The sequence below is a fragment of the Passer montanus genome, unplaced genomic scaffold, assembly GCF_014805655.1.
Source record: "Passer montanus isolate IOZ18808 unplaced genomic scaffold, ASM1480565v1 scaffold106, whole genome shotgun sequence".
Classification (NCBI taxonomy): Eukaryota; Metazoa; Chordata; class Aves; order Passeriformes; family Passeridae; genus Passer; species Passer montanus.
Genome location: NW_024357170.1, coordinates 1,044,206 through 1,067,723, shown reverse-complemented (window position 1 = coordinate 1,067,723; position 23,518 = coordinate 1,044,206). Strand labels below are relative to the sequence as shown.

The following is a 23,518-nucleotide window of genomic DNA, read 5'->3' as shown; positions in this document are numbered from 1 at the left end:
GGAGAAGACAAGAAACATTAAAGAATTCCTGTGCCCAACACCCCCATGAAATTAAGATGGCCCAGATCACCACAGCTGGAATAAGTGTTTGAGTGAGCTCTGCCATTCAACAGATTGAGCTCTAGATATCACCAGCACAGCCTCTAATATAGGGCAGCAAAATTTGGTGTAACATAATACTTAGCAGGAAAGCTGGGCACAGTTAGTAAAGACTCCATTATTTTGCTTTGCTGCTCTTTGTGTGTGCCGGCTGCATTTTCTTGAACTGACAAGCTCAGTTATCATGGTCCCAAGAACAGACTTTTCTAATCTGTGGGAAACATTTTTTGGAGGAGGGCTACAGCTCTGAAAGAATTTTGTTATTCTTACATGCCTTTTTTAAAAGCAGTGCATATGGAACTTTTTGTCCTGTTCTGTTCCATAACAGATTCTACTAATTTGTCTTAGTGCAAGGATATATCAACATTTTCTTTTGCACATTGCATTGCTGATACTAAAATACAAATTTTCTGGATGAGGTTCAATGCTAATTGTCATTTGCATGGATGCCAGTTTACAGTAGAGCTTCTTTGTCAGGAAAATTATATTTTATTTATCTTAAGCTTCACAGCAGCAGGTGACACTTAATTTGCCAGTCTACACTGTAATCTGAAGTAGTAAAATGAATTATTTTGAGAGTCTATAAATTAATCCTCTTTTTTCTATGTTTCAGTCATAATTCTCTCTAACATTTGCTCTAGGGCTTCCAGGAACTGGTAAATAAATGCTTCCATGATCTGTTCTGTCTGCAAGTTCCTTAAAAACCTTCTGCTGTCCTCACCCAATGCCAAGCCACCAATCAGTCCTTTCTAAAACAATCTGTAAAATCTTAATAGGCCTGCAAAGAATAACACACTGGTTGCTGAGGGATGGCTATAACAGAATAACATATTTGCTCAGTTTAATATTAAGAATTATAATCTCATTTTGGGAACAATGAATAGGGAAATAAAAAAAATCATTTTACAGTAGCAATAACACATTTAGCTTTTACAATAAACAAGATGTAGAGTAGAGGAGAGCATAACACCAGCAAAAATTCATGCAAACACAGTACACATACTTTTCAGGGCAGAGGTGAGGCCAGAAAAATAGGAGTAATACTACAATGCATTCATTCATGTTTATGAAGTGTTTTGATATCCTCATGGAGACAGGGATATTTGCCATTAAAGAAAAGCAAGCTTGTTTAAATAGGATATTCTAAACTATATTATAATTTAAATTATAATAGTCCCATTTCTCTTGGAATCCCATCAAGTTTTGATAAAATTATGTGACTGAATTGTCCCACAAGGAAGTGGGACTGTGCTTAATTAGACCCTTTCAGCTGTCTGCACCATACCAATCCTCAAATATATTCTGGCCCCAAATGCAGAAGGTATTAAATGGGTGTGACATGTTGATGGAAAATGAAGAAAAATTAGCAAATATGTGGCAAAGTTTAGAAGTGCCATTATTGGCACAATTTCCTCTGTGGAGAAAATGGCCTCAAGATGTGCCAGGAGAGGTTCAGGTTGGACTTCAAGAATTTCTTCCTATTGGCATTGGAGTCACCTCCTCCCTGGGCAGTCATGCCTGGAAATGTTTAATAAACAACTGAACATGGCACTCAGTGCTCTGGTTTAGTTGATAAGCTGGAGATCAGTCAAAGGCTGAAGTTGATCTTTTAGATCCTTTCCAGACTTGAAAACTCTGTGATTCCAAACACAGCAGTAGAGGAAGAAAGAAAATTATTTTCTTCCTTGAACTACACTACCCCATTTATTCCAGAGCTTGTTGTTGGCAATGATATTTCTTTCCCCAATCTCAATACAGACAGCTCTCCCTTGCCTTCTGAGGATTTCCAGCTTCCAAAAGCCACAGGGATCCCATTCAAACCCATTCAATCACACAGCACTTTGTTATGCTGTGAAGAGTCCAAACATCAAATGACACGGTTAGCTTGCAAAGCAATACTCACCCCAGAGAGCCATAAAGATGGAGAAGAAAACTGTGGCAGGGTTGTCAAACAAGTGACTCGCTCGAGCGGTGGCACAGGCAGAGCTGAGGTTCCAGTAATCACAGAACTTGTCACACAGCGGGCACATGGTGAATGCATTGCGTTGGTCACACATCTCTTTGCTGTGACAGACAAGGGCACAGGTTCCTCTGAGCATGCCAGCTCAGAAACTGTGAATGTGCATTACTGATATCGAGCAGCACATCACAGCTATTACAAGCTGTCTGCAATATCTGTGGCCTGCCCTTGCAGAGAGCACGAGCTGTGTGTTTCCCCAAGGCTCATTGCCACAGACAGTAATTTTTTAAACCCTTTTAACCACCTTACCAATAGGAAAATGATGCAACACTCAACCAGACTGATCACTGCACTGTATTAGTGAGTTAAGGAAGACAACATCACTGAAAACTGAGGTTAACCACACTAAAAAACCAAAATTCAAACACAAAAAGTGGAGTTTGCCTCTCTGCAGTCAAGTTACATGATTTGATACAGATCAGTAGTCTCAAAGGAAATTCAACTGTTGTCAAAATACACTTTTTTTTATATGGTGGCACAAAAATATGAGAGAAAATATTTTTTTATATATTTTAAGATCCTTGCTGTAACATTGTTATTTTGATTCTCAATCTTATTTGCTATGTATGTATTCAGTTTCTAAAACTCTTTGAAAAAAACAGCATCAGTATCACTTTAACAGGCTTCTTGTTAGGGCTGAGAATGCTTTCAGTATTTTCCATGAGATTTGGATGAGAAATCCTTTCATACAGTCTCACTTAGGTGAAATTAGTGCAAAGCTCAAATGTCCTTGCCAGGATCATGAGCTGAGTTGCCACACTGTTTCAATGATAGCTGGCATATGGTGATCATGATTGTTCCTATATGGACCATCCTGAAATAGGTTTTTCCTTACAACTTCAAATTAAAAAGGACTATTCAAGGTCTATTATGAATATGTTTATATTATATGGTTTGAAAAGCATGCAGCTGTTTCCAGCTCTCATGTTTTTACAGTAATTCTCTATTTCATAAGGCAGCAGAGGGTGCTGCAGATACATCTCAGCCATAAATCTCATTGGAGTTTGAATGTTAGCACAAGCTTTCACCCCGACAAGCGCCAAGATTTATTCAGATCAAGCTAAGAAAATAGACCCTGCTTCAGATGTGGTGCTGTTAATCATTTACCTATCAGTAACCTTGTCCTATTGCAGTGATTTTAAAAGCTTACAGTTCAGGGCCTGTCATGAGTTTGATCAACATACAAGTACTGCAGTATTTTGTCTCCAGCAGAAGTCAAACACAGATAACACACAGAAAATATTTTTTTTCACTGGGAAGCAGACATTAACATTACAGTATCACTTTGGCAATCTTTGTGAAGTATATTCTCCTCAGGATACAAAAAACACAACATTATTTTGTGTCTAGAAAGGGAATACTGTGAAGACCAAATACAGAATCACAGAATGTGTTGACTTGGAAGGGACCTCAAAGATCATCCTGTTTCAACCCCCTGGCAGGGACACCTTCCACTATCCCAGGCTGCTCAGAGCCCCATCCAACCTGGCCTGGAACACTGCCAGGGATGGGGCAGCCACAGCTGCTCTGGGAAACCTGTGTCAGGGCCTCTCCAGCCTCACAGGAAAGAACTTCTTCCCAATATCCCATCTAAACCTGCTCTCTATCAGTGTGAAACCATTCCCCCTTGTCCTGTCACTCCAGGCCTTATCAAGAGTCTCTCTCCATCTTTCCTGTGGGTTCCCTTCAGGCACTGGAAGGCCACAAGGAGGTCACACCAAAGTCTTCTCTTCTCCAGGCTGAACAATCCCACTTCCCTCAGCCTTTCCTCCCAGCAGAGCTGCTCCATCCCTCTGATCCCCTTGGTGCCCCTGCTCTGACCTGGCTCCAGCAGCTCCCTGTTCTTCCTGTGTTGGGCTCAGGGCTGGATGCAGCCCTGCAGGGAAGGCTCAGCAGAGAGGGGCAGAGGGGCAGAATCCCATCCCTTGATCTGCTGGCATTTGTTAAGTCTTGTAACTATTGTTCTTCTTACTTGTACAAATGGTCTGATTTTAATGGGAATCAAGTGTTCCAAGAGTGTGGACAGTGTTTGCATTAATTTTAGTGAGTTTTACATAATGACTTTCTGATTGAGCAGTGAGTTATATGCACTCATAAAAAGCAAATTAATACCTTAGAAAACAAACTCAATACAGTGGACTCACTACACATTTCTCTTTCAGGAAGTGAGACACTGACCAGTCAAATAAATGTGTGCCCTTCAAATACCTCTTCAATGCTTCTGTGTTTGTAATGCTTGCAGGGTTGGTAATTATACATCACTGCTCTTCAGACAACTAAAACCAGTTATTCTCATTACAGATTAATAAAAGCAAGCACAGTCTTATAATTTTCAAATAACAAACCATGGATGACAGATAAGCTTACCTAGGAATGTCACTTTCAATGGTTATACATCCATATAGAAATACAATAATCCCAACTACTGAAGATGGAATGAGGAATTCTGTGTATAAACCCAGCCATGCAAAATAAAGTCCTATCTTTTCTCCAAAATACTTCCTGAAAAAGTGGGGGGGGGGGAAAGAAGAAAAAGCACATGTCAAAGATATAATTTTAAATGTGTTTTGCAGCTACTAAACAGACCCAGAAAGTTAAAATAGGAATTGTGAAAGACATTAATGAAACCCTGAGGATCTTGAAGACAATAGGAACAAATGAAGGGGATGATTTAGGCACTTGGCAGTTAGGGCTTCTCTGTTCTGAAGTTAAGGATGGTTCTGGATCATTCTCCTGAGCTGAAATTAAGCAGGTATCATTGCAATACATCTGTTCAGAGAAAACAGTGGTCTTTGCATCTCTTAAAAGAAGTCAGTGAAATAGGAGAAAACATTGGAAAATACTTAGTCCCTCAGAGGAGCACATTAATTTTTACCTCTGTAGTACTCCTGGATTCAGTTAGTGAGAGTCATAGCATGTCATCCATGGGACCATACTAACAACATCCTCTAGCATCTTAAAAGATGACTAATCTGGAGCTGCTGCTAAAGGAGGAAAGTTTACTTGCACACTTAGCAGTGGCTTTTCAGAAAGAATAATTTTGTCAGGTTAACAGCCTCTGGACAGCTGGTTAGAAAAAACAGTGTTTGTTCTGAGGAACAGCCCACTGCAAATGTTGATAAATAAGTGGTAGAACTCAGCCCAGCATCTTCATGAATCACACTGCAATAAGTAAACTAAGCATGGATGAACCTCACTGATCATTCCAAAGTACAGTTAGGAGTGATTACAAATATTGCAAAACCTAAAGAGCTTCATATAACTCAAGAACTCACCAAAATTTAGATAAAAACCAACAAGGTTAAAAACATTTCACAAGCCAGAGAAGAAGATGGGCAGTGTTGTACAGAAAGCAGCTACAAAGAGAGCACTCAGGGCATAACATGAAGTGTGAGTCAGTGAGACATTTACACTTTGATAGCAGCAAAAATTAAAATAAATTCATTATATCATGTCTAATAAAAGAAACACAACCTCCTCATAAAGGTTGAGTACGATCCCAGTTTGAGATTTATTCTGATCCCATTTACCTTAGGAAAATTTTATCCAAGTTCAGCACTCCAGATTTACATAATTCCTACTGAAAATGCTTAAATGAGATTTTTGGAGGCCCGAACTGAAATTTCCTACTCCAGAAGTTGGGTCTAAGGGCCACACATGCCACAGAGAGACAGGGCAGGAGTGCAACCATGGCAGAGAACCAAGGGACAGCAAGACAAGCCTCCACAGTCACTTCCAGCTCAGATGAAGTGGATAAGGGAAGCAACAGTGAGGGATTTTTATTACTACCAATCCTGCTGTTGTTCTCACACCATCACAGCTGCAGCTAACTCCATACTTTCAGGTTCTCCCATGGAGAACTGGCAGTGCAATCCTGCCAATTTCAGTTTTGTCATCCTTGAGTGCCTCTGCTTTCTCATGTCTAACCATACTTGCTTATGCTTTAGAAAGGATGCATGCAATCCTAAAAGAGAAAGAAAAGCAAAAGCATTTTGAGGAGATACACAGACAACGTTATCTTCAGTATGAGGGGATGCCATCCAGAAGCTAAAAAATGTCAGGAATCTTCAAGAAAAAGAGTACAGCCCCTACACCTGACACTGCAAGGTACCCTAAGCTACAAACTGTATGAATTATCAAACAGAACAAGTGAAATCATCACAGCATGGCTTGAATGGCAATGAGTTAAGATTTGAAGTACCTTGGGATAACCAATTTGCAGAGAATACAAGGAAATATGGCATTATATGGTATAGCATATTTTATGAATGATAAATATAAATATTTGTATTGCAAATACAAGCCATACACTGTGGGACTGCCCTCTGACCTGGCACATGCCAGGTAATTTTGGTGTTAATTATAAGAAGCTTTTCTCTATTTTCACATTTGAAAATAAATATGTATTTTTAATATACCTCTTTGTTAATATATTATGTTGTTAGTATAGTTTGTTTAATACACACATTTTAATACATGTTTTTAATATGAAGTGAAAGAAGGAATACTTGATTGAAATATAGAACTAACCAGAAGGCCTAAATCTGTTATTCAAGCCTCTTGTGTGAGTCAATAAACAGCAGCCAAGCTGTTGGAACAGCGCAGGATAGAGGGAAAATCCATTTGCTCTCAAGTTTCCTCCTGACTGGGAAGTGACAACCTTAAATTTGACACTAAAGCAGGAAAAGGAGGACCAGAGGAAGATTGTTCTGATTATATCTTCTTTCTGCTTTCTTGTTTGTAGAGATGGGCAATGGGCACAGCTAGTAAAGTGTTTCACATAGACCAGAGCAGGCACAAAAATATTGTCCACAATCTAAGCTGTTCAAAACTCTGTTCTTTTGACAAAGGGCCACAGATTAGCACAGAAAGAGTTCAAATGCCAGCATCACTAAAGAGTAGCTGATCAGGGTCAGGGAAGTTGAAGTTTATGGCTCAAGAAGCTTCCCTTCAAATTTTTAAGCCTTGCAGTGATAAATGTGACCTGTAACCTATAAAGCGAAGGGTTGTTATTTGTATCCACGCCAAAAGAAAATGGAAAGAGCTCAACAATGTATGGCAGTATGGAAAAAATGCAGTTGCCAAGAAGAAAACTGCACTCTGTTTTGTGACTTAACTGTTTTGGAAAACAAAAATAAGATTTGGAAAACAAAAATTAAGATGCTGTGTCCAAGCTCAGTCCACCAATGTGCCAGAAAGTGAAATAATCTAAGCAGAAGCAATGACAGAGCTTGGAAACATAATGAACAATTTAGATGTGAGCTAATCAAGTCAGAAGAAGACAGGACACAGATATGTCCTTTCTTTGACACATTCAAGAACTCTTCTCTGGTTCCTCTGAATAGCAGTCAAGGCTCTGCAAACACCTGTGACCCCCTGTAGCAACATTTACTGCAGCTGCTGCTGGATCCAGTAGTAAATGAACAGAGGGGGAAAAATGTGTGCTTCAAGGGTAGAGGAAGATGTAAGTCAAGAAAAAGTATTTTTTACAAGTTTTTATATATTTACACCAAAAACTTTGCATGTTCTCTCATTTACATTGGTATAAAACTAGTCTGATTTTATTACCCTGCAGAAATTATCCATGATTTATGCTGGCATGGCAAAAGAGGAGAATTGAGACCAGTCTTGCCCTACCTCAGTAGCTAATTCACCTCTGCCTCACATATATCCAGGCAAAGGATATATGGACTAATCCTTTCCAAAGTGTCCTCATGGATACACAGAATGTCACACAAAAAAGTGTGCCCCTGGCATTGTGTGAGCTTTATTTCTGCATTAGGAAAATGTCCCTTTAGATACACATATTCCATGGAGGCAGGGATTATTCCCAAACTAAAGGGCAAATGGCTTTAATAAGGAATGTGTACTGCTCCTATCAGGAGCATCACCCAAGGCTTTTGTTCTGTGTGTTGATACATCATAAGATGAAATTTTGTGCCTTTCATTTTAGAAGACTTTATAAAGGCTGGTTAAACAGCCACCTACCATGTACAGAGTTCTCATGAACAAGAATCACACCTTTAAGAAAAGATTTGGTCAAATTACCCATAACTCCTGAACAAGCTGAACAAGAGCTGCTCTTCCAGCAGATTATAAGAAACAGCATTTAAAAAAACCCAACAGCAGCAGCAACAACAACCACCTATAGAAAGTGTATTCATCCCAGAATTAGAAGTGTTGAGAAGGCCACAGCAGAAACATTGGCTCAGTTCCCTCTGCTTCGCCCATATAACACTTAAACCAGACATCTGCAATGCACTTTGGTCTGTCTGGTTGTAAATCCAACATCAAACAGAATAACTGATTATTAAACCCTTTGCTTGCATGTTGGTCACAGAGCTCCCGTGCCAAGCTGAGCAATTTATAAATAGACTAGGGTTTGGGGAAGGGGAGAGAAAGAGAAGGAAAAAAACCCTTCAGTTGTGACTCTGTGAAAACAAGAGTGGGTACGTGGAATGTGAATAAAGTGTGTGGTGCGTGACACACGCTGGAAAGAACTCTGGAGACGTTCAGGAACAAAGCTAAAAAAGCGAGGAAAAGGCGCTGTGGACAATGAGTCACCTAACCGGGAAATCTGTGCAGAACTCTTCAGTTTTTAAATTTCTACATCCCACTCTAGGCCAGCTGTCACTTCGTGTCTCCATTTCATTCCACCAGCCCTTTGGTGGACGAGCCGATTAGATGCAATAATGTCTATGCAAAACGAAACTCATTTATAGCTGCCTCTTGGGTAGGTTTCCCCTGTGCAAATGGTCAACCAAGTCACACGTATTACTAATGCATTCAAAATAAACTTATTTGTACAGTTTAGTGGTGAAATTCTGGTGTTTCTGCTGTTGGGGAGAAGGACAAGCAGTTTAGTTTTATGTCAGAACATCTTTACTGCCAAGGCTAGTTTCTTTCCCTGTCCGGGTGCACATTCCCTCTCTGACCCACAGCAACAGCCCCCAGGAACACAATTTATTCGTTCAGGGCTTTTGCAACCAGAAGAAAATCTACCATTATTCTGCAGGTGGAACTGTGACTACCCTTAGAAAGTGAGAAGCAATTTCTAGAACATGCTAAGTCCAGAACACAGATATTTCCTTTGATTCTGAGATAATAGTTCCCGCTATGCAAAGTCTCCATCTCAAAACTGCAGACTTCTTTCAGAAAGACTGCTGGAGTAGAGAGAAAGCCCCAGTCATTACAAGACGATCAGGAACATTGCTGAACACCCCAAGATTTCACTCCAGGTAGAGCTGCCTATGTTCCAAACTTTTCTGGATTTGCTATTCTTTCTTCGCTTGAAAATTTTCTCAGGGCAAGATTTAAGCATTTATTACAACCATCTGGGACACCTGGGTGGAATTACTGCTCAGCAGCAGCACTGAGGCTGCTGTGCATCCAGAGATCTTGGAGATTTCCATCAGGGTTGTGCCTGACAGCACATATTCCATCCAGGCAATCTCAAGAAGGAAAATATCAGTGCTAAATCCAGATACACAGAGAATGCACCAAATGGAGCAATATGGAAGCCAAAAAAAGATCCTGGCAGAAGACAAATCCCCTTGGAGCAATGTGCCAAGGGATTGAAAACCTTTTTTAATTAAAATTTTAAGAGGGGGAAAAATAACAACTACAGAAGCTCAGATAAATTGCACTGTATCTGAGTTTGAGGTAGGAAAGAAAATGTCCTTTAGAAAGGCCAGCTGGTTCTGCATGCAGAAAAAAAAGAAAGGAGACTTTGTCCAAGGTAAAAGCACTTCTTTCTCCCCTATAATAGGCATAAAATCAGGAATGTTCAGAAAAGAGTGATTAAAAGTGTGTTTTTGAATGGAGTTTAGAACCTGACCCTTTTCCCCTGAAAACAGAATGAAGAAATGTGCCACCACAGCCATTTAATCAAGGCCTTTTCATTAAAGTTCTTGTTTGAAAACATTACTTAACAAATATTTGCTGTGTCCTTCAATGGTACAACAGTTTAGAGTCAAACTTACCTAAATTACAGATATATTTATCTTTCAAGGCACTGTGGAATTTTAATTGTGATTCCTTATAGGAGAAAAAAAAGTCCTCTGTCAAAATATTGCAACTCCATGGACAACAGAAATTGTGAATTTTACTTAGAGGTAAAACTATGTTTTTCCCTAGTTTTTTCGTCTCTTAGGAAAAAATACTCTTCAGGAAAGTAGCAGGGAGAAGCTGATATTGTGGAGGAAGGAGATATTCAAATTCTCAAATTCTAGCAGATTCAAAAACCCTGAGAAATTATTATTATTATTATTATTATTATTATTATTAATAATAATAATAATAATAATAATAATAATAATAATAATAATAATAATTTTAATTAATACTCAGGATTTGTGTATTAAATGCAATTTTAAATAGCAAAAGGCCAAACCTTATCTTGAAAAGAAGTAAAACTAGGACAAACCACTCTCTAAGCCTCACAGATTCACAAACCTTATGCTTCCATTCCAAGAAATTGTCAGAATACAGCTGAAAGTGCATAGCTTGTGGTGATGGATTACAAACTGAAAAAAGCCTTTGTTTACTGACTGTAGGAGAAAGAACAATAGAAGCATAATAAGTAGACATGTAATGTGACTGAGACAGAAATTAAGGCTGACAACTGCCAAATGGATAAGCAAACAACACGATGCTGGGCAGTCAGAGGCACTGTAATTGCATTCTCCTCTCTGTTTTGGGACAATATAAAACTCCAGAACAGCTTTGAAAGGATTAAGTGCCTGATTGCATGATTCTGTTGATGTTTCCTGTCATGTGCTTAGTGTAAAAAAGTTCTAATGTCTCTGAGCCTGCAGAAGCCACAGCACACCTTGCTCAGGGAAGGCATTTTCAACAGGAGCAATGCAGTGCTTTGCCTGTCACATCCAAGAATTCATGCATAAGACAACCCATGGACACTCTGCTTCTCCTCACCTTTCTTTAATTCATTCTCTTTACTTAGCATATTTTAGAAAGTCAGCAATGGTCCTAACCTGGAAAATCAAAACTCCATGGCTACCTGAGGCTAATTTAAAGCTAATGAAACTCAATCAGAACTCACCTGTGAGGAAGGAAATTTCATTTTATAAACACCTCAGGGCACCACGTGACACTCTATATAAGAAGCAATTCATTCAGTTATACAGATAGTACTTTTCCTATAAGAAACAAATACAAATAAAGAGTAACCTATTTCATATGAATCAGCCTTTCTTTTGGACTTTCTTTTAGGAAAGGAGGCTACTTAGTCTTCTACTTCCTATTTTTTTAGTACCTATTGCAACTTGCTTTTCTGCCTTTTTGTACTTGAACAAATGTGAGGTTATTGGATGTCATCACTTCCCTAATCTCCAGTTTTCACAAGATAATTTGCATGATTTTATTCATCTCATTTAACAAGAGTTTCAACTTCAACTACTGGGATATTTTCCTAAATATCTTTCATCTATAATAACTAATATTTCATGAGAGTTTTCTTGATTTTGAAGTTAGCTATATTAACTTACTTCAGAGTCTGAATACATTTCATATATTTATTTTAGTAAGTAGGTCCTTGTTAGCACTTGCACAGTGTTACTGCTGTCAGATAGACACCATCTGGTGGCTAATAAACAGATGTATCATTTCCAATTAAAAACAAGTATAAAAAATTATGTTTCAGTCACCTTGGTGGAAGAGGATTGGGTCAGGGAATACTGAAGCAAACTGGACATCCATATATCTGCAGGTCTTGAAGGGTTGCACCCACAATAGCTGAGGGAGCTGGCAGATGTCATTGCAAGGCAGCTCTTGATAATCTTTGATGGTAGCAACTAGGAAAAGTGCCCAAAAGCTGGAGGAAAACAAACGTGACCTCCATTTTCAGGAAGGGCAAAAGAAGGACCTATGGAACTACAGGCTAATCTACCTCACTCATTTGTGCCCGTCACCTCTTGTCACAGGACACAGCTGAGAAGAGCCTGGTTCCATCCTTTTCTTACCCCCTGCTCAATATGGCATAAAAATCTTAATTTTTCTTCTCTCTGTACTGACCATGGAAGTTCACAGATTTGCCATATTGAAAGCTTTCCTTAAGCTTGTGTTTTCTGGGCATAATTTTTATGTGGTGCCCAGTTCTTGATCTCTTCCCTTGTGATCCTGGTTTTGTCCAATATTAGAGACAAGTTACTGGATCAAACAAAGCCATGGCCTGTCCTAATACAACTTATGGACATAGAGGATCCTCATACTAAAGATCTTAGCATGGGGGAACACCCTTAAACCAGAAATGGGTTGGTCTTGACCCCTGGTCAGCACTCAGGAGCCAGAAAAGAACTTTCAGCCCTGTAAGCCACAGCCAGAACCTTCTACAGAGATTAAGACATTAAGAGCAGCTCTACAAGAAAAATAAGCAGACCTGTAGCCACGCAAATACAGCAGCTGTTTTCTATTCCCTGCAGATCCCAGCCACACACACATCTCTAAATTTCTACAAATATCCGCATACAGGTAAATAGTTAAATGTGCACGACTTCTGTTTCCAAATATGGCCTCTCACTCCTGCCTTTTTTTCCTCCAGTTTGAAAGAACAAACTTCCATTTCCCATCAAAATACACCGATGTCACCTCCAAGGACACCTTTTGGGTAGGACCTGTCAGTCATGTCCATTCAAAAATATAAGTTTCTGGCTGTGAAATTTAGGCATCATTCAGACACTGCTGAACTTAGCCTGAGACAGTTCTTAACACAACGAAAACTTAATTCTAGCTGCCTACAAAACTCCACAGTCAAAGGGGGAGACCCCAGGAAATTGTGCAGCAGCTTCAGTCATCAGAGACTTGACTTTGCAGTCCTGATGCAGATATACACATTTTCTGCTGGATCTAGCTTTTGAAAATCCCACTGCAGGAGGGAGGAATCTGGGTGGTAATGAGGATCCTAGTGCTCAGACAGTGATCTGAAGCCTGGGAATTATGTTCATCAGAAAGCAGGGATCTGTTTTTCCTCACCACTACAGTCCAAACCTACTGGTTTAAAATTCCATCTCTCATATAAGCAACAATAAATAAGACCAAGCCCTTGCCAAAAGAGACAGAGAGAAGAACTTCCTACAGGACTGGCAAAGTCTGTGAAATGCAGAGCTGTAAGTAAATCATCTCACTCCAGTCACAGGCCTGCATCCAGCAGAATAATTCAACATAAATTCCTTTGTGATTTATGCATCACGAGTAAAACCCCTCTGCTTTGCAATAAACAATGGCTGGAGCATTTGTGTAAGGACTGTGATGAGAAGTTCCAGTGAGGGGAGGGAAAACTCCCTACAGTTCAGCTGAAAAGTGCTGCCCTAGCATCAAACTCCTAAAATGCAGACCATTTTCATGGATGTACAGCATGATAATAAAGGCCATTCATAAACAAACTGGGGTTGTGGAGGGTAATGAGATCATGGAAATGGAAAAGAGATATAATTATGGGGAAAATGTTGATTTTTCACCAGCTCAGATTCTGCTCGAGTCCCAAATGCTTCTGCCCCCCTCCAGGAAGTTCTCTGCTGTAAAATCTGGCAGGAAGGACATCAAGGATGAGTGGATGCTGGCACAGCACTTCCCCCTGCACCTAGAGCTTTAATGATGATGAACTGCAAGCTGGACTGATCTCATGTTGGGAAGGAATCTTCACTGCAGAGATTCTTGGAACTATAAAAAGGTGTTGGCCTCAAAGTGCAGTAGGGTTACAGCAGAGGATATGCTCAGATCATTGCCTCAGGCCCGTGCTTGGCAGAGCTTTGGAAAGGAGCTGGATGGACAAGTGCCAAAGATAGTCATGGGCATTTTCTCTCACAGAGCTCATGGGCATTTTTCTACTTAGTGTTGTGTTGGCTTGATTTCTGCACTTTCCCAGGCTTAAAGCTGTTCTCTGTTTTTTCTAACACAGAATTCCTTGCAGGCAGCCTCAGCATCTCTGTGAACATTGAAGATTTTCCTGCTAAAGGCAGTCAGGGGAGAGTTGCAGGCACACAGTGCATCAGAGAGAGTTGTTCAATCCCTGTGAGAGAACCAGATGCTACAGGGGTGTTTCTGCCAAAGTGGTTCCATTCCACACAACAACAACAACAACGACAAAGGAATATTTTGTGAGATTAATTCACAGTAATAACAGAGGAGGGACAAAGAAGATGAGGAATTAAAGCATACAAAAGAATCTCTACTTTAAGGATCAATAAACCCAAAGTTATCATAAGCAGTGACTGAATAACATTTCTTCTGGGACTGGGCATCACAGAATTTATTTTCAAGTCCTGAGATTCTAGACAGTATGTGGAGCAAAGAAGACTTGAAGATGTGACTGCAAATCAAGGTGGTGAACAAAGAAGTCGTTTGTTCAGGCATTAGGCAGGATGGAAGGGCTCAGCTGGGGCAAGCTGTACAACAAATTGATCTTAACCACATTTTGACAGAGGAAGAAACACCTATCTGTAAAGACAATAAAAACAACATTTTAGCAGAACTCCCCTGCTCTTATTTTATCTTTCTTTTAAAACTACTCTAAGTAGGGTAAGCAGATACATCCAGGTTTGGGGTTTTTTTTGGTGAAGATTGATGAAAGATGCAAGAGGTCAGAAGGCAAACCAGTATTGAAAATTTGGGTGCCTGATTACTTACATTGAGCACTGTCCTATGCAGGCACCAAGACACTCAAAGAGAAGGCAACAGTTTCCAGAGCTGAGATGGTCAAACTTTGGATCACAGGTTTGTCACAGCTTTAAAAACTGCCAGGAGAAGCAAGCTCCAGGCTTTAGAGACACAGCATTCATGGCAGGAACAGGGTGGGACTGGGGATGCTCAGTCAAAAGCATGTTCAACATGGATACACCACAATGAAAGGCCAAAATTCATTACACACCGACATGAAACAATTTTCCATACCAAAGGAAAACAGAGTTAAAGGTAGGAAGGAGGGAATATACTAGCTAGACAGTTTGACTAACAGAAACTCCAGAGTTTTGATTTATGTTCTACACACTATAAATAATATTTTAGTTAACATGCTTTCCTACCTGCTCCTGCAAAAAGAGTTATTGTATACATAGTCTCAATGTTATATGTCTTGCCAGTTTCAGGCTTTACTGCAAGAGGCATCTGGAGCTTTGAAAGTAATCACACTATAGATAATGTAGCCAGTTAGCTATAAAGAAATTTGATGAAGTTCTAGAAATGGGAAATATAAATTAAAATATGAAAAAACATTAGAAAATTAGCTGGTGCCTTATAGAAGCAGTAATATTAAAACAAACTCCACTGCAATTAGAAATGAGCCAACTCTGTTTCATTTTCCTGGGGTAAGGTAATCTTATATTAATAGATCAAGAAATAAATAGGTGACCTCCTCTCTACAAGGATGATCTGCTCCTGGAATTTCAGTTCCTACTTGGCTTTCCAGCTGCAGGTACTTTAAGATGCCCATGGAGAGGAAAACATGCCAGTTTTCCATGAGTTCAGATTTTATCTCAGAAGGAAAACCACATCTTTGTGACATTGTAACCTTCGATTACTCCCTTCAGCTGTCATTTAGAGCTCCAAAGTGATAAATGTCGCATTACAAACAGAAATAAAATTAATTCTCAATTTCTACTACACTTCTTACACTTGTATTTTCTTGACTTGATAGAAGTCATCAGAGGTGTACTGCTAAAAGACAAAAACAATGACTGTAAATAAGATCAAGGAATATTTGGTCCAAAGAGGGGGAAAAATTTCCTGAAAGTGGTGCAGTGTTGGAAGAGGTGAAGCTCTGTGATCTCCATCCCAGGAGATTTCAAAATGCATGAGCAATTTCATCTGGCTTTGAAGCCAGCTCTTATTTGAGCAGAGAGGAGGTCTAAGGACAACATATTAATTAATTATGTTCTTAAAACTTTGATTAATATTCAATAGCATGTAAAAATATAAAACCTGTTTTCTTTATGCAGGGTCAGAGAACTCTTAGGGAGCATCTTCCCTGTCTCTGGATCAACAGTAGCATCACTTCAGAACTTGCTAAAAACTGAGTATGAACTCATCTTCATCTGAGAAAAGAAAATCTTCAAAAATAGAAGAAAATCACTAAGCCACAGATGTTTTTATAGCATTTTTTATATTACAGTGCAAGGATTGAGAGGAACTACTACATTCCTACAAAAAAGTGACACAAGAGAAACTCTTCTCTAGCAAAAATCAATACTGAAATTAGGATGACAGAAAAGGTGTGCTACAACAGACAGATCTCCAGAGCTCTGCGCATTCTAAAACTGCAGCTTTAATTTTCTACTTTTTAATATATCCCCCAGGCCTTCCTGAGATGACTGAGATCCAATACTTTTCATTCATAATTTTCAGTACTTTTAGCCTAAGATATCTGCTAGCAAATAATTCATTATTTCTGTTTTAAATAACTGTTTGTAGTCCTCATCATGTGAGTTAAAAAGAAACAAACAAAAAAATGGAAATTCATATTTGGACATTCATACACTTTTGAAAATAAAGTAATGCATTAGGCAAACTGTGTTTCAAACAATGCATTTTTATATGTGGATGTGCACTGAGAGATGAGGTGTTGTAACACCTTACAAATCAAACTTCAATTCACACTGTATTACTTGCACAATCTGCACTATATATTTCCTTAAAGTCTTTAATTGAAATTGTTCTGCTGTAGAATAGAAATATGTAACATGCACTATGTTCTTATTTGGTGAAGCCTTCCTTACTCACAGCTGCATTTCCTTGACAAAAAAAATGTTTTTTCTTAAAGCCCAAAGCAGTCCACAAAGCCAGAGAAGGATATTTTTACATATTAAGAGACAGGAGTGAATGAAATTGTTGGTGAATATTATAATGGTCCTTTATTTCCTTTTGTTATTAAGAACTTTAAAATTTTCCAAGACTGACTGTGTAGTTGAATTCCCTGAGGATTACAGACATGAGAAGAGAAGCCCCAGTCTGTACCAAGAGTGAGTACAACAAATATGTGGTTCCTGTCTTTGGTGTAAAATCATCTGGGAAGTGGCAGCAGCTCTGTGGTCAGAAAGAAGGTCCCGAGGCACCAGGAATAACCTGTAATAATTCTACAGTGCCACATCTAATCTTCCAGCATAGACACTTGAGTTAAAGAATGACTTTCAGTTCGCATTCCTGCTGAATAAGATTGAAACAGTAATAGTTAAATATATGTTGCAAGCTGTATTTAAAAACTTAGCAGCACACTTCAACAGAGTTAATGTATTTGAAAACAGCAGGCAGGAAAGGTTTTAAGTAAAAAGTAAGATAAATGTTTCTTCATCTGTCCATCAAAGCCTGAATTTAAACTTAAGTTACACCAGAAAAAAAAAAAAAAAAAAAAAAAAAAAAAAAAAAAAAAAAAAAAAAAAAGTTGAGTATAATCCAAGTAGTCTAAGAAAGGAGGGTCACAGTAAATTACCAAAAAGCACAAAGTGTGACTGACATACTGACATCTGCCAAGGGAATAAGCATCCATATCAGGGCTGAGCTCAGCTACCCCCATGGCACAAAAGTGAAGAAATCCACTTCACCAGCAGAAAGAGAGGGGTGGCCATTCTCCAGGTACATCTACACTAAAGCTCTAACATTACCCAGGAAATAAAAACCACATTTATTTTAGTGGTAACAGTCAAACTTGCAGTCAAGTAAAATATGGAAGATAAAAGCAAGAAAAGTCATCTCTGAGAACAGACAATCAATTGCACATGTCTGGTCTTCTTTTTGTTTCTCACAGAAGTATAACCACAGGATTTCTATGAAATCATATCAGCACAGTGAAACATTATAATGGAGACAGCAAAATACAAATGAAGATGGAGTGTAAGCAGATGTACCTCTATTTTTAACTCAGTTGAGCTGTCAGGTCTGCTAAAACTTATGAAATCCTCCAGCCAGTGACAGTTTTGTTTAACACTGGTAATATTTACCAACAACATAGCAGGTTGTTGCAATCTCACTCTGAGTTTACCTGTTCCACACAGGAGCTTGTACCACAGTAATTGCCATGCAAAAGTTTCATAAATTTTGCAAAGTACTTTTGAAGCAAAAAAGGAGGAAATTCCAAAGCCTTGCAGAACCTTAGAAGGGTTTGATGGTCTCACTTCCATTTGCCAGTTTGCAACATCTTGCTCCCAATAAGGAGCAATTCCTTTCACATTAAAAGTTAGTCCTTTACTCTTTGAAAAACTATGTGCAGTACTTCAGCTTTAGCTCAAAATATAACAAATATAACAAATTTTGCAAAGCTTACTGGCTATCCATATTACCAACAGCCGCTTTTACAAGCAATCATGTAGGGGCAGATCATATAATAAAAAATGTTTGGAGTTTGAGTATTCAAAAGATAAATTGTAACAATTGTCATCTTTCTTATATATACATATTATTTTAAAACAGATATTTGTTGAGGGTTTTTTTTCTATTTCTTAATATCTTTGTTCATTTCTTCCTAGGTAGATATCTTGTAAAACTCTATTTCTAGTCAGCTGTTTACTCAATTTTTGTTTTTTACTTAGTATTTATAGTACAAACAAAATACAATACAGCAAAAATTGTTGTTTTGGCTTTCTTTTACTTATTGTGGGAAATCCTTAAAAATCATGACTGGTTTGTTTTGGTTTATTTTAGAGCCAACTTCTTTCATGTTTGTAAAGATAAAATTTATAAATATACAAAAAAAAAACCACTAGGAACAGATACGGATGTGTTCAGATGAATAAAACTTGTAAAACCAGGAGTAAAAAAATCAAATCAATCTCAAAATTGTCAAATACTTTCACACTGATTCATGATGTGAACACCAGCTTCTGATAATTCACCAGATTTTGTGACCATACTCTCCAATAAAAATTCAACAATGTAAATGGCAATTCCTCTCCTTTATTCAAGTCAATAACTCAAAGACCCCAAAAACAAATATGACATTCTTCCAGGAATAAGCACTATCCAGAAGCATAGGTAACAATGGTTGAATGGATTTTTGTTATATTAAATGATTATCAGAGCCACAAAAAAAGCAGTGAGGACATTATTTTCAATGTTCTGATCAATCCAAGATTTCATTTGCTGAAGTAAGTGGAAATGAATTAATCTGCCCCACCTCAGAACAGTTCCCTTGGTGTTTTATACAAGTCCACATTACCTTATGAGATCAATAGGCTGAAACTTGTAAAAAACTCCATATCTTGCCCATTCTTGATACAGCAACTAAAGAAAGGAAAAAAAAATCCCTACTGAAAATTAAATTGAAACAAGTTATCCCTTCTGTTTTCTCAAATATCTTCTAAGAGCTAAAAATATTTGCTGCACTCCTGGGGCTGCTAAACCCAGCCCATACAAAAGCCACTTGTGTCCCCATGCTGGGGACATGACACAAGGCCACGTCTGCTGTTGGACATGCAGATTCCCCCTCACAGCTTACAGAGAGCTCAAAGGAAGGACCAGATTCTACAGAATTTTCTTGCAGCGGGAGGAATCCAGCTGGAATAGGAACAGGGATAAAAGGAAACCTTGCAGGACCTGGGGTGGATTGACCACAACACACCCAACTGCAACAGCAAAGAATTTGAGATACTCTTGCTTATTCCCTCTTTCATTCTCCTGGTTTATGGGACGCAACTTCACTGAAGAGGATTGTCCTGGCTGCCATAAGGATATTTTCATATGAATACTTGTTCTTGCCTATTCCAAATCACCCCTTGCCATTACGCCCAAGCATTACCTACAAAATTGTATTTATTTCCATAAAGAATCATACTAATAAATGCATTCACTCACATATGCAAAAGAAGAAAGTTAAAACTATTACATTCCTAAATCTCCCCAAAGGCTGCCTTGAACACAGCTACAGAATAGAATTTGAAGAGCAAAAAGAAAGTTCTGTCTAAAATAGCATTCCATTAAGGAACAGGTACTTTCTGTAAGTTTATGGGAATTTTCTGATATGCTTCTAATAATAGGGATGCTGCTCTGGTATATGACAACAGTGGATTTCCCAGGTGGGTTACAAAGTCCTCATGGATATTTTTAATGTCAAACATAGAGACAGCAATGAAGGGCTACAAGTTGCCAGTGGGCCAGAAACTTAAAAACTAAACCAGTGTTTATACTCATGGTGAGTTATTACCATTCTGCTACTCAATACCATTCTTAAAAAGACTTTTTTTTTCTTTTTTTTTTTATCAGAAATCACAGTGAAACTGGGAAATTCCTTTAGTCTTAGGAAAAAGTGAAATCCTCTCAGTGTAAGTTTTTCATTGCAGATTTCTAATTCTTGTAGGATGGGACAAAATTGTTGTGTCATTGTGCATTTTCTCCAAGGAAATCCTGAAGAAGGTTCATAAGGATTAGCCTTTTATATTATAAACTGGTACATAAACCTTAATTACTTGTGCTGCCCTATTGTCTTAAGTATCTCATAAGGACTGAGTTCATATTTGTGGTTTTTACAAGAGAAAATTGAATTCAAAGATACAGATAAATTAAAGTGGTCAAAATAAAAGGAAACAGAAGAAAAAAAAAGCTTAAAAATACCCTCCTTTCTTTTAAACCTGATCAGGGTTCTTCAGGAAATTAAACACTGAGACTATTAGATTCAGATAGAAAACAGATGATGGTATGCATAGGAATACTACAGAAGATTCAAGGTCTAGGCAGCAGAGACATATGTGAATAATCAATGAAGTATTTCTGGGAAGAAGCTTTTATGTTTTTAATACTTAACACTTCATAACTGAGCCTAATAAGCAGAATAAAAAGAGGGCAGCACAAAATACAACTAGTAGGCGAAATATTTTTCCAGACACTGGTCCTTCTAGGCCCTCTTCCCCCCCATTCCACAGTACCCAATTTTCCTCCATTGACTAGTGTTCATTTCGGTTTTTTTCTCTAAAATATTTGTTTTCAAAGTCAGTAATCTGTGGAGCTGCCTCTCAGAGAAAATTCTGCAAGTCCAGAGGAGACGATGCCTTTATGAACAAAAAGTTCAAAATAACAGACACAAATAAAAGAGCTTCTTTTATAGTTTGTTTTTCAACTTTGTTTTGCTTAACAAGGTCATACACTAAATTAAATTGTATACAGCACATGAAGACATCTAGTGGCTGAATGGCAACATTATTTACCAAAAACTACAAAGATTATATTTTCAAATTTTACTAATTCAGCATTGGAGAAATCAGATTTATTTATATGACCTCCGTTTATCAGTCTTCACAGTATAGTAAATATTGGATGTTTCCAAACATTCCCCTTTTCTTCATTCTGCCCTCTTCCCCTTTCTCTCCCTACTATTTTCCCTCTGCATTTCCTATCCCATTGTTTGCATATAAAGGAAATAAAATGAGCAAACATTAGAGAACAATATGGAAAGAATCTTAATAGATTCCTTATTAGTAATCTATAAAACCAAATAAATTATTTAATAGTAATTAAATTGGTTTTTTCCCACTTCTAAAAGCATATATATTAAACACAGTTTGAGTTTGCACTGTTTCTCATAAGGATTGATCTATTTTTGAATGTCTTTTGATAGCTAGAAACTTTATTTACAAAATAATTAGAAGCATATTTTTAGAAACTGCATGCAATTTAGTTGAATGCACAATCAAATGAAAAGTACAACTATATTTTATTTTAGTAACCACAGCTCTCTAGGAGCATTTTGTTAGGAAAATAGAAATATTATAGGAGTTATTTAATAATTTTAGCTTCCTGGCAGGTTGAAAATCTTGTACATGTATGCAGAGGGAATCTGGAGGCATTTCAAGATGCAAATTTCAAATTAAATTAACTGACATGCTTCATATGAAGATATTATAAAAATCTTGGAAAAACATTTTTAAATGCAGAAATAGAGGAAAATATGTAATTCAAAAAGTGCATGCATTTGTTAAAACAACTACTTGTTGGTACAATGGCTAATGCTTTACAATGAGATTTAGAACATCATTTGTTACATTAAATATAATGTGAAATAAATTTTGTAATGTATTTTACCTTTCTTTCATTCATGTCATCATTTTGGCCTTCATATTCACCCTGGAGAAAGAAAATAATTTAATAACTGATGAAAAAGCAGAAAGAAAATAAAGAAAAGTTTGGTTACCTGTTCCTACATTGTTAATTTTACTTTTAGGTCACAATTTGAAATGTACTTATAAAAGAGTTTTCATATTAGAATCACTCTTAGAAGAGATTTTAAGTGTCTCAGACAGCAAATAAGAATGTCTGTGAATAGATGTCTCCTGAGTGACACCAGCAGAGGAGTGGATTTTCTCATAGTGCATACATACATCATGAAGTGGGTAGGCTGCATCATAAACATTGTTTGCTATTAACGTGCCAATGCCTAAAAGAAAAAGAAAAATTCAAGTGGTCAACAGGCACAGTTGAACAGAAAACATTAATACAGATTTCATTTCATGATATTCCAGAGGGGACAGCGCTGTTTAACTGACAATATTCAGAATGAGAATAGAGCCACACAGGGTTCCTGGCTGTGGAAAATGTTTTTCAGAGAAACTCACTTCCACAAAATGCTTTTTCTTCAGTAGACAGCACAGTGCAAAGACTCTTCTGATCACTTTCTCACCCTGATAGCAAAGAGGTACATGACTAAGGAGAAAAGCATCCAGAAGTCCTTCTGAATCTTTACAATGGTCAGAACTACTGATCCCACAACAAATAAAAACATCCCCACAAAAACTTCCACAGGACTTTGTGGTTATGAAATCATAGAATGTTTTGGGTTGGCAGGACCTTAAAGATCAGCCAGTCCCTGCCCCCTAGGCACACCTTCCACTATCCCAGGTTGGTTAAAACCCCATCCAACCTGGCCTTGGGCACTTCAGGGAGTTTAGTTTTGCATGGGAATTCCCAGCAGTGACTGCAGCACCTGGAGACAGACACAAGGTCCCTACTGGCTCTCAAGACCTGCATTTCGTACAGCAATTCCATCTCTGGACGTGGAAACAATTGTTCCATAAAAAGGCAACCAAAGATGAGTAACTCCTAATTATTAATTATATAAATAAATATAGATATATAAATTTATTCCAGGCCTCTCTGCTTCCAATGCCCAGAAAAACAAGTAACCAACTATCATGTATTTAGTGATGAAAAACATTCCATAGTGAAATTACACATTGTCCTGAAATATTTGGGAGAAACCTATGGTCAGAGATGCTAGACAGGCAGTACCAACGAATGTCTCCCTTGATAGAAGTACAGGTACAACTACATGCATTCATAGAATCAGGAAATTATGCTTGGATAGTGACAAGCCTGCTCCTGAAAATGTTCAGTGTTTGGAAGTTTATAGTGGCTCAGAGTTATCTAGAAGAAAATAAGCCTTCCTGGTATAATATCATAGGATCAGAATCA

The 23,518-nt window shown here is 38.0% G+C and overlaps 1 protein-coding gene across 1 annotated transcript in view; it reads right to left on the bottom strand.

The window, feature by feature from the left end:
• Positions 1-23,518, bottom strand: part of ANO2 (anoctamin 2) — a 142,748-nt gene that overhangs the window by 83,930 nt on the left and 35,300 nt on the right. The window contains exons 7-11 of the mRNA XM_039720454.1: positions 22,429-22,484; positions 22,133-22,174; positions 19,278-19,342; positions 4,487-4,621; positions 2,003-2,163 (exon numbers count right to left, since the gene is read on the bottom strand). Coding sequence (XP_039576388.1) covers positions 2,003-2,163; positions 4,487-4,621; positions 19,278-19,342; positions 22,133-22,174; positions 22,429-22,484 — 459 coding nt within the window. The remainder of the gene's footprint in view (positions 1-2,002; positions 2,164-4,486; positions 4,622-19,277; positions 19,343-22,132; positions 22,175-22,428; positions 22,485-23,518) is intronic.